The sequence below is a fragment of the Myotis nattereri genome (assembly GCF_964212035.1).
Source record: "Myotis nattereri genome assembly, chromosome: 13".
Classification (NCBI taxonomy): domain Eukaryota; kingdom Metazoa; phylum Chordata; class Mammalia; order Chiroptera; family Vespertilionidae; genus Myotis; species Myotis nattereri.
The window spans coordinates 32,478,060-32,497,487 of record NC_138088.1 but is presented as its reverse complement, the minus strand read 5'-3'; the positions used below and the strand labels follow the sequence as shown (position 1 = coordinate 32,497,487).

The 19,428-nt window shown below is 37.8% G+C and overlaps 1 protein-coding gene across 2 annotated transcripts in view; it reads left to right on the top strand.

Moving 5' to 3' along the window:
* PRKG1 (protein kinase cGMP-dependent 1) overlaps positions 1 to 19,428 on the top strand; it is a 1,074,350-nt gene that overhangs the window by 861,255 nt on the left and 193,667 nt on the right. For both annotated transcript variants that reach the window (XM_081104810.1, XM_081104809.1), the window contains exons 6-7: positions 1,228 to 1,305; positions 6,870 to 6,964. In XM_081104810.1, coding sequence (XP_080960936.1) covers positions 1,228 to 1,305; positions 6,870 to 6,964 — 173 coding nt within the window. The remainder of the gene's footprint in view (positions 1 to 1,227; positions 1,306 to 6,869; positions 6,965 to 19,428) is intronic.

Genomic DNA, 19,428 nt, shown 5'->3' with positions numbered 1-19,428 from the left:
GTTTTTCAAATCTGTATGTCGTACAGATCTTTTCAAAGCAGCAAGATAAGGAAATGGAACATGCTAGTAGATATCTTGTTAAATGAAATAAATCAGTTGAAGAATGTGTGTTCTATATCCTAATTTTAAAGCTTTTTATAAGAAAATGAGTTGTGTTTGAGCAAAAGACACACACACAGAGATTAGGTAGTATGTTATTTTCAATATTAAGAAAATTGTGGCTATTCTCAATGTCAAGTATTAATGAAAGGCAATTTTAAGAGTACATAGACTAAAGTATTCAGAAACATGGTATTGAAGTGTAAAGACAAATCACAGCCAAGTCACATGCAAACCACAAAGTCTCTTCCCTAAGGAGTGCGCAAAGCAATATTTCCTTTCTCCAAATATGGCTCCCTTGCGAAGCTACAGAGAAGAAGGCAGATGGCACAGCTCTCATTTCCCTGTTATACCTCATGACACAGCAATACACTTTGTTCCACTTCTCCTTAAAGAAATGACTTCTGTCTATTTCAGGAATTATCTTAAACCTGGGAATGAACCTAGTGGCTGTGACAGGGTCAGAATACTGACACACGGACAGTGGTCCTCTTCTTGCTGCCTTACTTGGCTCCTCATTTGGTAGTTTATGAGCTCACAGATGCTGGGCCAGACTTTAGTCCCTAAAATTAAGACGTTCTGCTTGACAGAGCCAAATCTAAATTGCTGAAGCAAGGGCAGTAAAGCATGAAGCAGTGCCTTAAAAAGTAACTCGGGCCATCAAACCCACACTAACAGTCAACATGATTTCAAAATGAAGATCTTCAGATGCCACAGTAATTTCTCAGGAAAAAAAAAAGGCCATCGTTAGGAGAATACTAAAGCTAAATGAGAATAACAAAATAATACAGGAGACCAGTTTAATTAGCAGCTCTGCTGTTTTATTTCATGCTCAGTTGATGGGAGAAAATATTTTCATCAAGCTCTTAAAATGATTGAATTGAAAGATATGAATGTACTCATCTGGAAAAATGGCATTAACAAAATAGTTTAAAAATAAATATGATAGAAATGACTTCTCTGCAATTATTATGTTCATCGACTATTAGTTATTCTTAAACCATGATGGGTTCTAGATTTGAGTAAAACTCCTAGAGGAGCTGATATTGGAAGAGGTTGGGTTGTTTGGTGAATGACTTCTTTCTTAATGTTTTTTTTTTTTTTTCTGTTGCTGTTTCTATTTTTCAGACCCACTATGAAAATGGGGAATACATCATCAGGCAAGGTGCAAGAGGGGACACCTTCTTTATCATCAGCAAAGGAAAGGTAAGCTCTGGTAGAGCAAGAGTGATGTCGGAGGGGACCCGGGGCTCCTCAGTAACCCCGGGAGCAGCACAGGTGCAGGGTCTAGACCAGCCGTGGGCAAACTACAGCCTGCGGGCCAGATCCGTCCCGTTTGAAATGAATAAAACTATTGAAAAAAAAGACCGTATCCTTTTATGTAATGATGTTTACTTTGAATTTATATTAGTTCACACAAACACTCCATCCATGCTTTTGTTCCGGCCCTCTGGTCAGGTTTAAGAACCCATTGTGGCCCTCGAGTCAAAAAGTTTGCCTACCCCTGCTCTAGAGCTATACCAGCGTTTCCAGTTTCTGAAGCTGAAAGAGAAATACTTGAAAATAAATTTCCCAAAGGAAGAAAACATATAACGCTAAAGACTGGGAAATAGTTTATGTGCTATACTATAGTCATGATGCAAGATGCCACTGATATGTCTGCATGAATGGGAAGATTTCCATAATTAAAAGTACATGGTTAATAAGGAAAAAACTAAGGTTGCTTTAAAAAAATTTTAACAGGAAAAAAAAATCTATCCTGTCATTATGCTATAATGAAACATCTGGACTTCGAAATTGGATGGCCCAAGTTTTAATTTGGCTATATAACTTGTTAGATTTAGTATCCACAGGCAAGTTGCTTAACACTCTGAGCACAATAAGGACATAAATATATGCATGTTCTATTGTATATTCTTAAAAAATATTGAGTTAATTCTAAAAACTCTTAAGATGCTAAATTATAGGACAATATAAATGAGGTAGACAAAGGAAATAAGCAAAAAATTATATTTTATTCATTACTATATTGTTTTAACTTTTTAATATTATGAATCTATTATAGTTTTTATTTAAAAACCAAATAAACCCCAACCCATTTGGTTCAATGGATAGAGCGTCAGCCTGTGGACTGAAAGGTCCTGGGTTTGATTCCAGTCAGGGGCACATGCCCGAGTTGCAAGCTCAATCCCCTGTAGGGGGCGTGCAGAAGTTAGCCAATCAATGATTCTCTGTTATTGTTGATGTTTCAGTCTCTCTCTTCCTCTCCCTTCCTCTCTGAAATTAATAAAAATATATTTTAAAAATAACTAAGAAAATAAGTGAATTGGAAAATGGGGACTTATGTAGATTAATACTCTGGAATTAGCCCTAGCCGGCTTGGCTCAGTGAACAAAGTGTCGGCCTGTGGACTGAAGGGTCGCAGGTTCGATTCTAGTTAAGGGCATATGCCTAGTTTGTGGGCTAAATCCCCAGTAGGGGGCGTGCAGGAGACAGACGATCAGTGTTTCTCATCTTTGATGTTTCTATCTCTCCCTTTTCCTTCCTCTCTGAAATCAACACACACACACACACACACACACACACACACTGGAATTATAATGCTAAAATATATATCTTTAAAAATATACCTTAAATTTCTCTCAGCAATAAAGTCATAATTATTTTGCATTTAAGTATCATTGCACTGTAACCTCTGATTTGAACTTATTTTGATTTATTATAAATGATCTTTAAAAAGAATTTGCATGTGTTAAGTATAGGAAGAAATGTGGGAAGATTTATATGTTTTTATTTTTACAATTGTTACCTAAAAGTAAGTATATTCATTTCCTATGTTTTAACAAATATGACTGAATCTTATACCTAGAAAAGAGACTTAAAGAGCCATAGTGAGCAGGATATGTGAAAGATTATAAATCTTGGATTTTAGATAATCCTACTTGAACTAATTTTGAATCAAGAATGTGCACATGCCAATGTTTTACACCAGTGGCATGTCAAACTAAAGTGAAGAAAATGCTACTTATACCTTCATCATACCTACTTTTTGACTGATATCAGAAAGCCTGGGATAGAAATAGAAGTCAGGGACTTAGCTTCTTCAAAGGCATCCTGGAATGACGCGTCTGACCATAGTTATGGTTAAAACTATATCTTGTGTTTTCTACTGTTAGAAGATAAGAGGTGTTAGCATTTTATGTTTTATATATAAATAGCTAGAGCCTACCATTTACTGTTTTATTTCTTAACACCAACTAAAGAATCATGGAAATTGAAAATCTTCGTGGATATAAGTGACTCCATTTGTCACAGGGAGACTTTTCACCCTCATGCTTTGGGTGTATTTTTCTTTTATTACATTGCTAATTCTTTGTTATCAGGGAATGATATGTTTATCAGGTAAGATGAATTTCTGACAGGCTTATGTGAATACTCTATTACTGTAAATTCCCAGCACTGCCTAAAAGAAGCTGTGTTTGCAAACCAGTTTCAGCTGAAGACAGGTGCATTAGTGGTGCTGTTTTATGAGTTTCATAACAAGTCTAAATAAAAGTGGCATGAAAATTACACCATGGGAACCAATTCCATTGGCAATATTTTGGAGCACCATAGGGATTCCAAGAGGGAAGGAGTAAGAATATATTAGACTCTTTTGATATATTCAAGATATTTTTCTTAAAAGTATTTTTTATTAATCAGTTTGATCAAATAAGTAGCACCAGTACTTGTCATTTGTTGATCTGTTAATGGTAGCCATTCTGACAGGTGTGAAGTGATATCTCATTGTGGTTTTAATTTGCATCTCTGAGATGATTATCAGCATTGAACATTTTTTTTCATGTGTCTATTGGCCATCTGTATATCCTCTTTGGAGAAGTGTCTATTTAAATTATTTGCTCATTTTTTAATTGGATTGTTTGTCTTCTTGTTGTTGAGTTATATGAGTTCTTTGTATATTTTGGAAAATTAACCCCTTAGCGGATGTATTATGTTCTCCCATATGGGGTGTTCCCTTTGCATTTTGAAGATGGTTTCTTTTGCTATTCAGAAGCTTTTTAGTTTGATATAGTTGCATTTGTTTATTTTTTTCTTTGTTTCTCTTGCCCTAGGAGATGTATCAGTAAAAATTTTATGACGTGTCTGATTTTATTGACTATGTTTTCTTCTAAGATTTTTATGGTTTTGCAACTTACATTTAAGCCTTTTATCCATTTTGAACTTATTCTTGTGTATGGTGTAAGTTGGTGGTCTAATTTTATAATTTTGCATGTATCTAATTTTCCCAGCACCATTTATTGAAGAGACTGTCTTTACTCCATTGTGCGTTCTTGCCTCCTTTGTCAAATATTAATCGGCCACAATGGCTTTCTGGGGTCTCTGTTCCATTGATTTATATGCCTGTTCGTGTGCCAGTACCAGGCAGTTTTGAGAACAGTGGCATTGTAGTATAACTTGATATCTGCTATTGTGATATCTGGTACTTACTATTAAGAAGATGTGTTGATAGATTTTTCTCATTTAATACCTCTCTCTCTCTCTCTCTCTCTCTCTCTCTCTCTCTCTCTCTCTCCCCCCCTCCCTCTCCCTCTCCCTCTCCCTCTCCCTTCCTCCTTTCCTCCCACCCTCCCTCCCTCCCTCTCATTTTTGGACAAGGTGGCCAGGTAGCATGGATTCAAATAGAAGGCTCCATAGCTAGTTCATTTTACAGCATTGTGGATCAGAAAGTACTTTGTGGTTTAAATAAAAATGATAAAGTACAGGCCAAAGTTAGAGAGTCTATCTCTATTTAACTTTCTCTACTCTGAAATGTCTTCAGAATTAAGGATACAAATGTCCATAATGGTATCTTCATATTTAGAATGATTCATCATGCATACAAAGAAAAATGTGGAAATTAAAACTTCAGAGGAAAGCTTTATTCTTGCTCTTTGAGGTGCTTATTTTTTTTCACGTTATAATTTTATCCAGTTAGATTTTTCCTCACATTTATCATATAAGCAGAAAGTGGTTTATTCTGTAGATGGTTCACTTTTTATTAGATCAATTCAGTAACATCTTTAAAGAACATTTCAAGATAACACTGAAATTTCTCCACGGCCTGAGTAATTCTGCCATTTAGAATTTCTAATATATTTTATTAACCAAATGGCAAATGTACAGTTATACAGTATATCCTTATATCTGATTTTGAATCCATGAAGTTTGAGAATCACTGGACTAGTGTATTTCCATCCACATCTGTAAAAGCCTTGTCAACATGCAAATGAGCATCTCTATGATATAGCTCAGTGGTAAGATTGTTAAAAACCACATTCCTGTGGTTTTGATACTCTGTGTGGAGGAGTAGTCAAATGGATAGGTGGAGAATAATAATTGAATTCTCTGTGCTTTTTACAGACCTTCTTAATACTTATAAAAATTCTGGTCTTTGACATCCAATCTCTAAATTCAAAAATCTAAAGCATAGTGTATTTAAATGTGTTTAAGTGTCTGTCATTGCCTCAGGACATTAGTTTTACTCCATTTTCCAGGCGTTTGTATTTTAACTACCACTTAATTTTTCTGGGTGGCACATAGCCAGTATTATGAATATCAGTAGAGCTGCAGGGAGATTGAATTAACATAAAGGTAAAACTTATTGCATCGCTTTCCTTCTGTGGATTATTACTCAAGTCTCAAGTCCTATATGGGCTGAGATATCTTGTAAGAAAGTTTTTCCATTCAAACAATTTACAGCTCTTTATTAAGTGCTTATTCCAAATTGTAGAATGCCAAAGAAACATCTATTTCTTTGAAGAGCATATTATTTGTTATGCTTTTAAAAGACATATATGTAATTTTTATGTCTTTTTAAAAAAGAAATTCTGTGAGTGTGGATTGTGAGGACCTGAAGACTGTATCCGAGACCTGCGGGAAGACCTTCATGAAAATGTGGCTGGCTTTTGAATGAAGGCTGGGTTTTTCTTTTTTTGTTTTTTTAAAATTTTCACCTGAGGATATGTTTTCATTGATTTGAGAGAGAGAGAGGAAGGGAGAGAGAGAAACATCGATCAGTTGCCTCCCATAAATACCCAGACTGGGGATCAAATCTGCAACCTTTGGTGTATGGATGACACTCTATCCAACTGAGTCCCCCAGCCAGGGGAAGGCTGGATTTTTCTTAGAGATAGGCATGCCATAGAGAAAATGTACGTGCATGTAGAGGTGTGGAGAAAGATGTTCATTGTAGCAAAAAAAAAAAAAAAAAGGAAACAACATAAATGTCCATGCATATGGAAATTGATAAATTGATATATGTACAGAGTAGAAGAAGGCAATGGATGAACTCTATATTTAGAAGCATGGAATAATAATTAAAATAATTGTTAAAAGAAAATGTGTAAGTTACAGAATGATAAATACCATATTATGCTACTTATATACAGTATTTTTAAAAACACATGCATATAAACACATCATAAAGGATGGAAGGAATGGTCCCTAAATTTATTATAATAGTTCTGTCATAGGAGGTTGGAAATAGGATAAGGATGAGGATTAATTGGAATTCAAGTTTCTGAATAATTTATTATTTCTTAAAAACAAATTGAAAGTATAAAAAATATTTGAAGGTCATTTCTTTGGCCCCTTTAGTGATAATATACTTGTATTCCTCATAAAAGTAATTTGAAAAGAAAAAGAAAAGTGGAATTGCCAGTATCAATGAATGCTCATTGGGTCATCCAGAGTATGCAATGGATGCAGACTTTCATTGTTTCTCTTTGTAGGTAAATGTCACTCGCGAAGACTCACCAAGTGAAGACCCAGTCTTTCTTAGGACTTTAGGCAAAGGAGATTGGTTTGGAGAGAAAGCCTTGCAGGGGTAAGTAGATCACATGTCACACAGTTTTTGCTTGAGTACTACATAAATCCCTGTCTTAAAGATCGAGCTCCTAACAAAACAGGATTTTAGTGCTGATTCTGATGTCAGACATGGACCCTTGCTCATTTTTATTTTATTTCCAGCTGGAATTGTAATATATGTAGATAGGCTGTGGGATTGATTGGTGGTTAACTTCTGTAATAAATAATTTTTATATTAATAGGAAAATCTCTCAGCTTTATGTTTCTTAACTCTATAAAGATAAAAGAGAGGGAGATGCCTCTGCTAAGCTTACTTTGTACAACAGTTTTATTCAGAATCACAGGAAGATGGTTGGGAATTTTGAAATCCCTAAACCTGGCTGAACAAACAATAGGTGGGAAAGCAGTGATTCACCTCTGGCTGCCTGTCCTCAGTGCTGGTAATGGAGGTGGAGGAGCAGGTGGGCGTGGAGGTGATTTATGCATATGCAGACTCACTCTTGAGGGCTCTAAAGATGGAAGAGGTGTACTGCCAGATCACTGAAATTGCACTTGTAAACTAAGACCTCAAGAAAGAAGCATTTGGGATTTCTTCCCATATACTATGGAAGAAAAACTCAGTTGACTTTGTACTGAGTCAACTGAATGTACAAAATGCAAGACAAATATGGCAGATTTATTTGGGTATTCTAGTCTTGATGCCCAATAAGCAGCACCTCTCGATTATCAGTAAGTAGAAATAAAACTTTTCTGAGTTTAGTGCTGTATGTATAATAAGCCACTGGAATCAGAAATAACAAATAAACATTTATTTTTGCATCATATTCCAGGTGTAGGACTGTCTACTAGAGAGGAACAGCAATAGGATCAAACATATTCCTAAAATATTTGGAACAGTTTTGTTTCCATTTCAAATGATGCCTTTATTTTAAAAAAATACAAGCAATTTGCTTAAAGGTACTATAAAGAAAGTTTAAGGAGTTTTTAACATCTTATTTTTAATGACAGTTTATATTCAATATTATTTTGTGTTAGTTTCAGGTGTACAGCACAGCGGTGAGACAATCACATATTTTACAAAGTGGTCTCCCCAATGTTTCAAGTACCCCCCGGCACCATACAGAGTTATTATAATATTATTGATTATATTCCCTATGCTGTAATTTACATCCCTGTGACTATTTTATAGCTACCAATTTTTACTTCTTAATCCCTTCACCTTAAGGAGTTTTTATTTTTTAAGCCACAGTCAGTTGCCAGGTCTTATTTCCTTCCTTACTATTTCACAACTACAAAAATAAAACAGTGATTTTGATGTCATCTTACTCAGGCCACATTATCTTGTGAAAATTCAGAACTAAGTGCACTTGATTTTCTATGTTTTCTTTTACTGAGTTCATTTGATCCGATCTGATGAATGTGTATTTGCCATTAAATTTTTCCAATGGCAAAGTTGGAAGAAATGCCATGGTTGGTGTAGATACACAAAATAATGCAATACTCATAATCTTCATAGCATAAAATATACAAAGATACCATTTGTGCTTTAATCTTTCTTTCCCTTGATTATTATATACGTAGAGGATTCTAGAGGATAATGCCACCTGACTACCATGGTCCAAGATTAAATGTTTCTGTGAAAATTGTGATACATTTTCAACATATAACATTTTCAAAATATAACACTTTATATCATTTCTGATGAGATCACAAACAGAACACCAGAAAATAAAACATAATTGAGAATTGAAAGATTTTCTTTTGTAGCTTACTGTCATTGAATCTTGGCGCAAATAAAAGAAAGCTTTTATGGTGAAAACACCTTCCTAAAATGGGTCTTAAGAAATGACCTTGGGGATATGACTTATGAAAAAGATATCAAAGTTTGCTCTGATATCAAATTTAAGTTAATGCTTTTCCATGTAGATTAAATTCATGCTAACATATGCTTATTCTTATGAACTGCCTGTTGTCAAATCTCTTTTGAACACATTCATTCAGCCTCTTCGCTAGCCAATCTGTCACCACACCACCACCACAACCATTACTACACTGACCTATCCCCATCCCTTTATTTCTTATGGCCTTTGGTATTGTTTTGTCACTACTTAACCGGGCTTTATCAGTCTACTGTAAGTGTCCTCTTAAATGTCACCGGAAATTTCCTACTGACATCATAGAACCATCTTTCTTTTATCTTTATCTGACTTAACATCTCAGCCACAATTTTACACTGTTGACCACTCCTTCCTTCTTTACATTTCCCATCCTTTGAGAGCCCTGCATGTGTTAGCACTCTACAATTTCTCATTTGATTTTCTAAAATTCACCAGGGTTTTGTCCTCAACTCTCTCTGTTACATAACATCTTGGTATACATCCATATCTATCACTGCATAGTCCTTCAATGAAAAGAAGTCCCAAATCTATACTAATAAAAGGGTAATATGCTAAATAGACCAGATAGACTGGACGTCTTCTGGACGTCATTTTGGATGCCTTCCTGACAAAGCCGGGGCCCAGGCAACGCCACCTGGGATCCCGGGTGCCTGCACCGGCCCAGGCAAAGCCGGCCTGGGTCCTGGGTGCCTGTGGCTGGCCAGAAGGAGGGTAGCCTGGGTCCCAGGTGCAGGGGCCGAAGCAGAGGCAGTTAGGGGCGATAGGCAGGCAGGCAGGCAAGTGGTTAGGGATGATCTGGCAGGCAGTTGAGTGGTTAGGGGCGATCAGGCAGGCAGGCAGAGTGGTTAGGGACGATCAGGTAGGCAGGCAGAGTGGTTAGGAGCCAATGGTCCCAGATTGACTTGAAACCATATAGAATTCACATAGGCATCAGATTTGTCAAATTCTAAGCTACTTGGATCTGTAGTAATGGGAAATATATAAGAATATGATGAACCTGAGAGAGATGGGATCGAGCTTCCACTTGCTCCTCCCCCTCCTCCTAATATTTGAGTCTTCAGCATAATATATGGTTAAGAGTTCCAGCTCAGAAATCAGACTGCCTGGGTTGGAATCCACTCTGTCATTTATAAATTATGAGACCCTGAGAGATTCTCTTTTCATCTGAAATGAAAATGATGATTGTCTCTAACTTTTTGAGTTACTGTGAGAAGTAATCAAGGGAATACTTATAAAGCATTTTGGGTGACTACTTAGAATTTAGATGAATGCTCAAAAAAAGCCAACTGCTATCAGCACTACCACTATCATCTTTATCTCCATTATTATTATCAGCAACATCCACATCCATCACCGTAATGCTGCTATCACTGTTCCCATTCCCAAGAATGTTCTGGGCCAGTTAACCTCTCTGAGTCTCTGTTTATGAAAATCTGTAAACTGAGCCAGTTGAACTAGATGATCTCTAAGTTTTCTTAGGGCACCGTCTCTGTTTCTCTTGAAATATGGCCTCTTTTCAGCTGGATCAGATCTCTAGATTCTAAATGCAGCTCTGGGCCACCCTAGTTAAATAGCAGACCACTGCCAGCAGGGCCCTTTCCTCCAGGAACTCTCCCACCTGTTGCCTGTCATTCTGAACACCTACACTACATGCCAGGCTCTGCCCTTGTTTGTGCAAAAACCAATCAGCCAGTCAATTCAACACACTTTGGTATCACAAGTCTGTATTCCCCAGATTTTCCACTCATAGACTGTGATCTTGGGAAATTTAATTAATATTTCTGAACCCATTTCTTGGTTTTCTCTCTCTTTTTCAATTAATAAAATAATATATAAAATGATATAACACATATTGAATATAGCATATATCATTCATTTATTTATTTGGAAAGACTTTTAGTTATGATTCAAACCTCTTTTGTATCCTTCCCCAGTACCTTTCCTCCCTCCCAGTATCATTACCCTGAAGTTGGCTATATGCATCCTCAGTGATTGTGTGTCTAAATTTTATTGTGTATACATATATGTATAATAAACATATACATATATGAACATTAACATATATAAACTTGTTTTATGGGTGTTTAAATTTTTACATAGGTGAAATCCCATTCTGTTTCATTTGGGGTCAATATATCATTTTTCTTTCTACTGCCATGCAAATTGCACTTGTGTCATTCCTTTGTTTAGAAGTTTTACCTTCCTTTTCTATTCCTTTAAAGATGAATTTTTAAATTTTAATACATAATGGTACTCAATAACTCTATCCTTCACTTGAATTATACAGGAATCTTCGTGTGTTTAACTTCAAATTACTCTTGCCTGCTTTTTATCTAGATTTGTAGTATATAGTTCCATATGATTGGTAAATCCTCAAATATTAGTCATTATTATTGATATGTTTTTTCAGACCCTACTTAGATTTAGTGACTTGGTTTACTTATTATAGCAGGTCTTCCAACAATGTGCTTAATTATAATGCTGAGATGCCTAGAAACTTAACTCTTGTGTATATTAGTTATCCTGTGATAAAATTGGTTTCATTATATGTTGTTTTGCCACAGTCTGAAGAACCTATTAGCAATATTAAGTGAGAACTTACTGTAGTTACTGTAGTTTTCCCACTATTGCTTACATTCAACTTACTTCTTTTGAGTTCAGAGATGATCTATTTATGCTTTTTGCCTTTGCCTAAATGTGAATGAGCATTAGGTTATGCATAAAAATCTAGGTTAGATTTACTTTTTCTCAGAATCTTAAAATATTATTCCATTGTCTTCCAGTATCCATAGAATCAGTCAGTCACTATAAGTAATGTCTTTTTCGGGGGGCGGGGGAGGGAAGGTAGGTGTCTATCTCTGATATGCTTCATTTTTACTATAATCTAAGTGCAGATATGTTTTACTTTATTTCATATGACTCTATATGTCCCTTTCTTCTGAGAATGCAATTTTCCTCAATTCACAGCATTGTCTCTGCTTATCCCCTCCCCCCGCCCCAGTTCCTCTTTTTGTTTTGTCTTTTGGTTTCATCTCCTTATCCTCCCATCCTTGCCTTCTTATTTCAGGTTTATAGGTTCTTCTTATTATTCTGTGCTGCTTTTGTAATGGAATCTAGGTACATTCTCTCATATCCATCAGGAAATTCTCTGCTTCTCTCTTTAATTGTATCGTCTTAAATTCAGTCTATACATTGAGTAGGTTCCAGTGACTACTTAAAATATTTTTAGACTATCTGCTTGGCACACTACAGTGGTTAGGACTGTGAGCACTAAAGTAAACCTTCCTGGGTTCAAATCCCAGCTCCATCATTTATAGGATATGCGATCTTACTTTTCTTCTCTTAGCTTCATGTTCGTGATTTATAAAATGGGAATAATAATATCTGCCACATAGGATTAAAGGGACTAATAAACCAAGTAATCTATATAGTTTTAGGGCATACTAGAATCATGCCTGACAAATACTGTGTTCAATAAATGTTAATTATTATCATTATTTTATTATTCTTTAAAATGTTTATATTGTTTCTTATTTATACTTTATTTTCTTTATCTCTTTATTATGTTAAAAATATCAAATATTTTGTAATTTTTTTATTACCTTCACTTTTAGGTTCAAATTCTAAAGCTCTTTATATCTGTTAACTCTCCCTCCTTATTATATGGTTTATTATAGCTTGTGGGGCTGTTTGTTTGTTTGTTTGTAATTACTGCATGCCCATTTTCTTTTTTTAATTTAATTTTTTTATTTTTGTTTTATTGCTTAAAATATTACAAAGAGTATTACATATGTTTCCTTTTTTTCCCCCCTTGACATTCCCCTGGCTTCCCCCACCCCCCAGTGCCTTGTGTCCATTGATTATGCTTCTATGCATGCATACAAGTCCTTTGGTTGATCTCTTATCCCCGCCCCCACCCCAACCCTCCCCGGCCTTCCTGCTGTAGTTTGACAGTCTGTTCGATGCTGCTCTGCCTCTGTATCTATTTTTGTTCATCAGTTTATAGTGATCTTTATTATCCATAAATGAGTGAGATCATGTGGTATTTTTCTTTCATTGACTGGCTTATGCATGCCCATTTTCAATGGAATGAGGGGATTAAGGGATTCTCTTGTGCCAGGTTATTGGAGCATCTCTATGTGGTTGTTTTTGTTTTGTTTTTTTATGTTTTACTAGAGGCCCGGTGCACAAAAATTTGTGCACTCGGGGGGAAGGGGGGGGCCCTCAGCCCGGCCTGTGCCCTCTAGCAGTCTGGGACCCCTCGGGAGATAACGACCTGCTGGCTTAGGCCTGCTCCCGGGTGGCAGAGGGCAGGCGCAATCCCTAGGTGCAGCCCCTGGTCGGGCTCAGAGCAGGGCCGATTGGGGGGTTGGGGCACCACCCCCTGTCACACTCAAGGCAGGGTCGATGGGGAGGTTGCGGCGCGACCCCCTGTCATGCACAGAGCAGGGCCCATCAGGGGGTTGGGGAGCTCCCTCCTGTCACGCACAGAGCAGAGCCCATCAGGGGGTTGAGGAGCTCCCCCCTGTCACTCACAGAGTAGGGCCGATAGGGGAGTTGGGGCACTGCCCCCTGTCACACTCAGGGCAGGGCGGATCAGTGGGTTGGGGCGCCGCCCTCTATCACCCACAGAGCAGGGCCAATCAGTGGATTGGGGCGCTGCCACTGTCACACTCAGGACAGGGTTGATGGGGAGGTTATGGCTCTACCCCATCACACACAGAGCAGGGCCCGTGGGGGGGCGGGGGGAGTTGGGGCGCCCCCCTCTATCACCCACAGAGCAGGGCCAATCAGTGGATTGGGGCGCTGCCACTGTCACACTCAGGGCAGGGCCGATGGGGAGGTTATGGCTCTACCCCGTCACACACAGAGCAGGGCCCGGGGGGGTGGGGGGGTTGTGGCCCCACCCCCTGTCACACACAGAGCAGGGCCGATCAGGGGTTTTGGGCGCTGTCATGCTGATCCCAGTGCCCTGAGGCCTCGCGGCTCCACTGATCCCCGTGCTGGGAGGCATATTACCCTTTTACTATATAGAATAGAGGCCTGGTGCACGGGTGGGTGCCGGCGGGTTTGCCCTGAAGGGTGTCCTGGGTCAGGGTGGGGGTCCCCACTGGGGTGCCTGGCCAGCCTGGGTGAGGGCATGATGGCTGTTTGCAGCTGGTCACACACCCTTCAGAGTGAGGGTCCCCACTGGGGTGCCTGGCCAGTCTGGGTGAGGGGCTGAGGGCTGTTTTCAGGCTGGGGGTGACTGAACTCCCAAACGCTCCTTTTTTCCTTTTTTTTTTTTTTTTTTAATTCTGGGCCAGCTTTAGCTTGAGGCTTGGCTCCAGCTCTTAGGCCTCCCGGGGCTGAAAGTAGGTTTCTGGCCTTTGCATACAATGTTGCGAATCTGCTGGCTGAAGTCCGGCAGTATTTGTTAAAATGTTTCAAACTGCCCGCTCAGAGGCCTGCAGCCGCAGGCGGGAACGTTGGTTTCCTCCGTCACTGAGGCAACCAAGCCTCATGTTAGTTTCAAGCTGCCTGGCTGCCAGCCACCATCTTGGCTGACAGTTAATTTGCATATCTTGCTGATTAGCCAATGAAAATGGTAGCGGTTGTACACCAATTACCATGTTTCTCTTTTATTAGTGTAGATATTTGCTCCTGCAAGGGCAGGCTTTAGATTGAGGTCCTTGAACCATAAAGATAGAATAGAAAGAATTCAGATCTTTTAGTTGCCAGGCTTGGATTTCTGTTTCTCTCAGGGACAGTAGTTGCTAAAGCGTGTATCTTGAGTGTAGAAACAATCTAAGACTCTGGCCTTAGGAAAGGCTCAGTCCCGGCTTTTCTCATGGGACCATAGCCAGACTCCTTCCCCCACCCCTTCATGAGCTCTCCTGGCCAGCTCCAGCACATGCCTCCAACCTTAGGACCCTTTTCTGTGTCCAGCACTTGGCTCTTGTAGGGTTTTAGTTTTGTTTCTTTTTTAGTTTTAGTGAAGATTAAAATTAGTTTGGATTTTAGTGACGATCATTCTTGTGAGGATTATAATGGATAACCTAGTAAAATGCAACAGAATGGCTTGAGGGATTTTTTCCGGGTTGTCCTGTATTTCTGGCTAAATTCCAAAGCCAGCAAGCTGCCAGTACTTAGGGCGAGCTGCTTTTTGTAGAACTGAGTCAGAAGAGCTAGAATTGCTTTTTTAGTACCACCGCCCTCTCTGTAAGATGGAGAACTAGGGATACTGAAGGATGGCCTTTTGAGGGGAATGGTGTTCATCAAAAGAAGTTGTTCCCTCAATTATCTGCTCTCAGTTTATTTTGTTGTGGTTGAACTTTTATATGTAAACAGGTGATTAAAATAGAGAATGTGATAAGTGATAATATAGAAGAAGCACAAAGTGCCATAGCACATTATAATATCTCTATTTTCATCCCCAAATGTTTCCTGGGCTCCAAATTTAGTTTTCTATGGGGCAAGGCCACTTAGATATCACTCAGGTACTTCAAGTGGCACTTGGACAACTGTAAACTCATTTTCTCTCCACCCCCAACCAAATCTACTCCATTTGAAATGATTACTATTGCAATAGTGTTTCTCACACCAAAAATTTGGACATTATCTTTGACTGTTTCCTCTCCTGAAATACTCACATCACTAATAACTAATCCTGTTGATTCGACCTCTTAAATAACTCTCACCATCACCTATGTATTGCCACAGTTTAAATGTGTTACCTGGATTACAATCCAGCCTCCTAATTGGTCACCCTGTGTCCAGTCTGGCTCACTTCCCATCTATTCCAAACACTATGGTTATGACAATCTCGCTATTAGTTTTCCAGAATAGCTACAATAAATTACTACAAACTGAGTGACTTAAAACAATGGAATCTATTCTTTCGCAAGTCTGGAGGAAAGAAGTCTAAAATCAAGGTGTCACATCCCCTATGAAAACTCTAAGGAAAATGTGTTCCCTACCTCTCTCTAGCTTCTGGTGCTTACTGGCTTCTTTGGCTTGTGCCTTCATCAAACCAATTTCCACCCCCATCTTCACATGGCCATCTCTCCTCTGTGTGTGTTTCAGTATCAAACTCTCTCTCCTGATAAGAACACCAGTCATTGGATTTAGGGCCTACCCTAATCTGGTATGACAGTCTCTTAACTTGATTACATCTCCTAAAACCTTATTTCCAAATAAGATCACATTCAAAGGTATTGGGGTTGAAGACTTTGACATAGCTTTGGGGGGGGGGGGCACAATTCAACCTACAACACTGTAAAACAGGCTTATGTCACTTTATTTCTCAAAGGCTTCCCATAGCACTTCCTGCTGTGAGGTCTGTTCTCATATTACCACTGCAATCTCATCACCGCATCCCTGCATCATGATCCATGCTGTAGCTATTCTGAGATCTTCTATGTCAACATCATCCCCGTGACGTTTTTTACTTTTGGGCATTTGGCATAGCAGTAATCTGTTGTGATTACAGTCCTTCCTCGCATGGCTGAATAACTGAACTTACAATAAGCTTCTGTGGGATGTTAGAACTTGGAAGATCAGTACAGCATAGAACCCAATGCATAGTCATGTAGAAGCTGACCTGTTGCTCTATAGGCACCTAGACCCATGGCATGGTCATATATTCTTATATATGAACACAAGATGCCCAGGATACAATAGTAGCCCACTGGGCTTTGATGTTAAGGAAGTCATTAGAGAATTTATAAAAATCATATCTTGGTTATAAAGAAACCAAAATATAGTCACATGCACATACACCAAACATACCTATTCCAAATTATTAATATTATTACAAAAACACCTGTAGCCAAACCCACATACAAATTAGCCGAGATAAATGAATCAAGGAAATTTGAACATCTGCTCTCTGATCTTTTCTAGAGTGTAGACCTGTAATATAAAGTTAACCACACAAAACATTTCTTTTGTTGTTTGAATTTATTTGCTAATCTTGTCAATACTTTAGTGTGTACTATACACTCAGATATCTCAACAATAGTTCCGATTATTATAATAGGCAAGAATTATCAGTAAGTGATAGTAACCAAAGACACATTAGTTTAAGCCAATTAGAATATTGGTTGTTCAAAAATTGTTAAGTGGAAGGGGATTTATGAAAGAGGACTTTTATTCTAAAAGAAGGCTTTGGGCCTGCTAACACAAATAATTGTTTCTACAAAGGGGATATTTTTATAGATAGTTGAGGAAACATCAGGGTGTCTTAGAAAATAGTTTCTTTGTCCCTGCCATCTTAAATATAAGGTCATTTTCAATAGTGAAAATTGAGGTACTTACTGAACAATTCAATCCCTCATTGCTATTCTCCAACATGTCATTCAGACAAATAATTTCCTTCAGTTGCCACAAGATAAGAAAATATAATGCATATTTGAAACTCTCTTCAAAAACTAATAGAAAAAATGTTCATTTGAAGCTAATTTCCTTGTTAATGAATTTGGCTAGTGTTTTGTGTGTCTGTCATTTTTATTCTTTTCAAGTCTAAATGATTGCTTCTTAGTTTTTTCTTTATACAGTATAGAATAAAATGGCTTGCTATAAATCACACTTTGGACAGGCAACAGATATTTTAGTTAGAGTCATAATTATTACACTAATCACTTGTGATACCTTAAAAAATATTTTTAAACCCACCAAATAGTTTTGCCCCAAAGTATATTTGAATGTAACATTTACTTACATATTCTGATTGAGACTGTGTCCTCATGAGATGAGTATTTCCAGCTTTATTTGGCCTCACATTCCTCATTCATACAATGAACTTGGAGTGGGAGATATTTTAAAAACATACGCTATGTGATAATTGTCTTACCCCATATTCCATAAATTAAGGCAAGCACAATATTCCTTTTAGGACATTTCAAGTAGTATGTAAGGGGATTCGAGTTTAGCACCTCTTCCTAGGGCCATGTTCAAATGTATCAGTAAATAATCATATAGGCACCTTATTTTAATAAAACACACACAATTAAAAATTATTTAAAAAACCCATTTCAATAGCATCATAAGTTATGAAGAAATTAGAAATAAATTTAACAAAAGGTTTTTAAAACCTGTATACTGAAAACTATAAAACATATTTAAGAGGAATGTTGAGATCTACTGTGTTCATGTCATAAGACTCAGTATTGTTCGCCCAGATTGACCTATACATCCAGTGCAGTTCCAGTCAGAAATCCCAGCAAGTTTTATTGTGGAAATTGACAAGTTCATTTTAAACTTCATATGAAAAGTAAAGAGACCTAAAACAGCCAAAAGAACTTTGGGGGAAAAATAATAAATTTGGATGACTAACTCTACCAGACTTAGAGACTTATTTTAAAGTGCCAGTAACTAAGGCGATGTGGTATTGATGTCAAGACAGGCAAACAGATCTCTGAACAGAGTAAAGAGCTCTGAAATCCACCACACACATATTGCTGCCTTAGTGAGCTCAGGCTGCCATAACAGTATTATAGAGCGGGTGTCTTAAAACCACAGAAACATACTTTCTTACAGTTCTGGAGGCTAGAATTCCAAGATCAACATGGTTGATTTCTTGTGGGACTCTTTTCCTGACTTGCAGATGGCTGCCTTCTTGTAGTATACTCACATATCTATGCTTTTCTGGCTATTGCTTGGTGCATGCATATACAGAGAGTGAAAAAGCTCTCTGGTGTGTCTTCTTATAAGGGCACTAATCCCATCATGAGGGACCCACCTTTACGACCTCATCGAAACATAAGTGCCTCCCAAATGCTCTACCTTCAAATATCATCATATTGGGGTTTAGGGCCTTAACAAATGAATTTGAGGCTAGGTAAGGGGGCACACAATTCAGACTTATAGTATTTGCCAGTTAAAGTGCACCATCAGTTCCAAGGCAATTCATTGATGTCACCATTTTCCACAAATGGTGTTGAAACAATTGAATATCCATTAAGTAGTATCTAATGAGCAGAAAGAATTGACCAACAAAATAAGACCTGAAGTAGGGAGGCATGTAACAGACCGATATACCTCAATGTGGGGTTGGGTGGATGAGAAGAAATAAACCAAAGAACTTACATACTTACAGGCATAGCCCCTGGACATGGGCAATAGGGTAGTGAAGACATGGGGGGTGGGTAGGGGCCAGGAGGATGGGGTAAAGGAGGGGGAAACGGGGATATCTGTAATTCTGTCAACAATAAAACATTTATTTAAAAAATAAAAAATAAACTTGGCCCTATACCTTGCATCATATACCAGAATTAAATTAAAATGCACTATAAACCTAAATGTGAAACCAAAACTACAAAATCTTTAGGGAGAAAACATAGATCAACTTTGGGAAGTTTGTTTAAGTGAAGAATTTTTTTGGGTGTCATACCAAAACACAGTCTATAAAAGATAAAGGTGTTAAGTTAGACTTCATTAAAATGAAGAATTTCTGTTCTTTGAAAAAAAGAACTACTAGGAATAGGAAAATAAAATATTTTCTCTCCACTGTGAGGATATATTTACAAATTATATGTCTGAGAAGGGATTTGATTCCAGAATAAATAACTCTCAAATGCTAATAATGAGAAAAAAACACAATTTT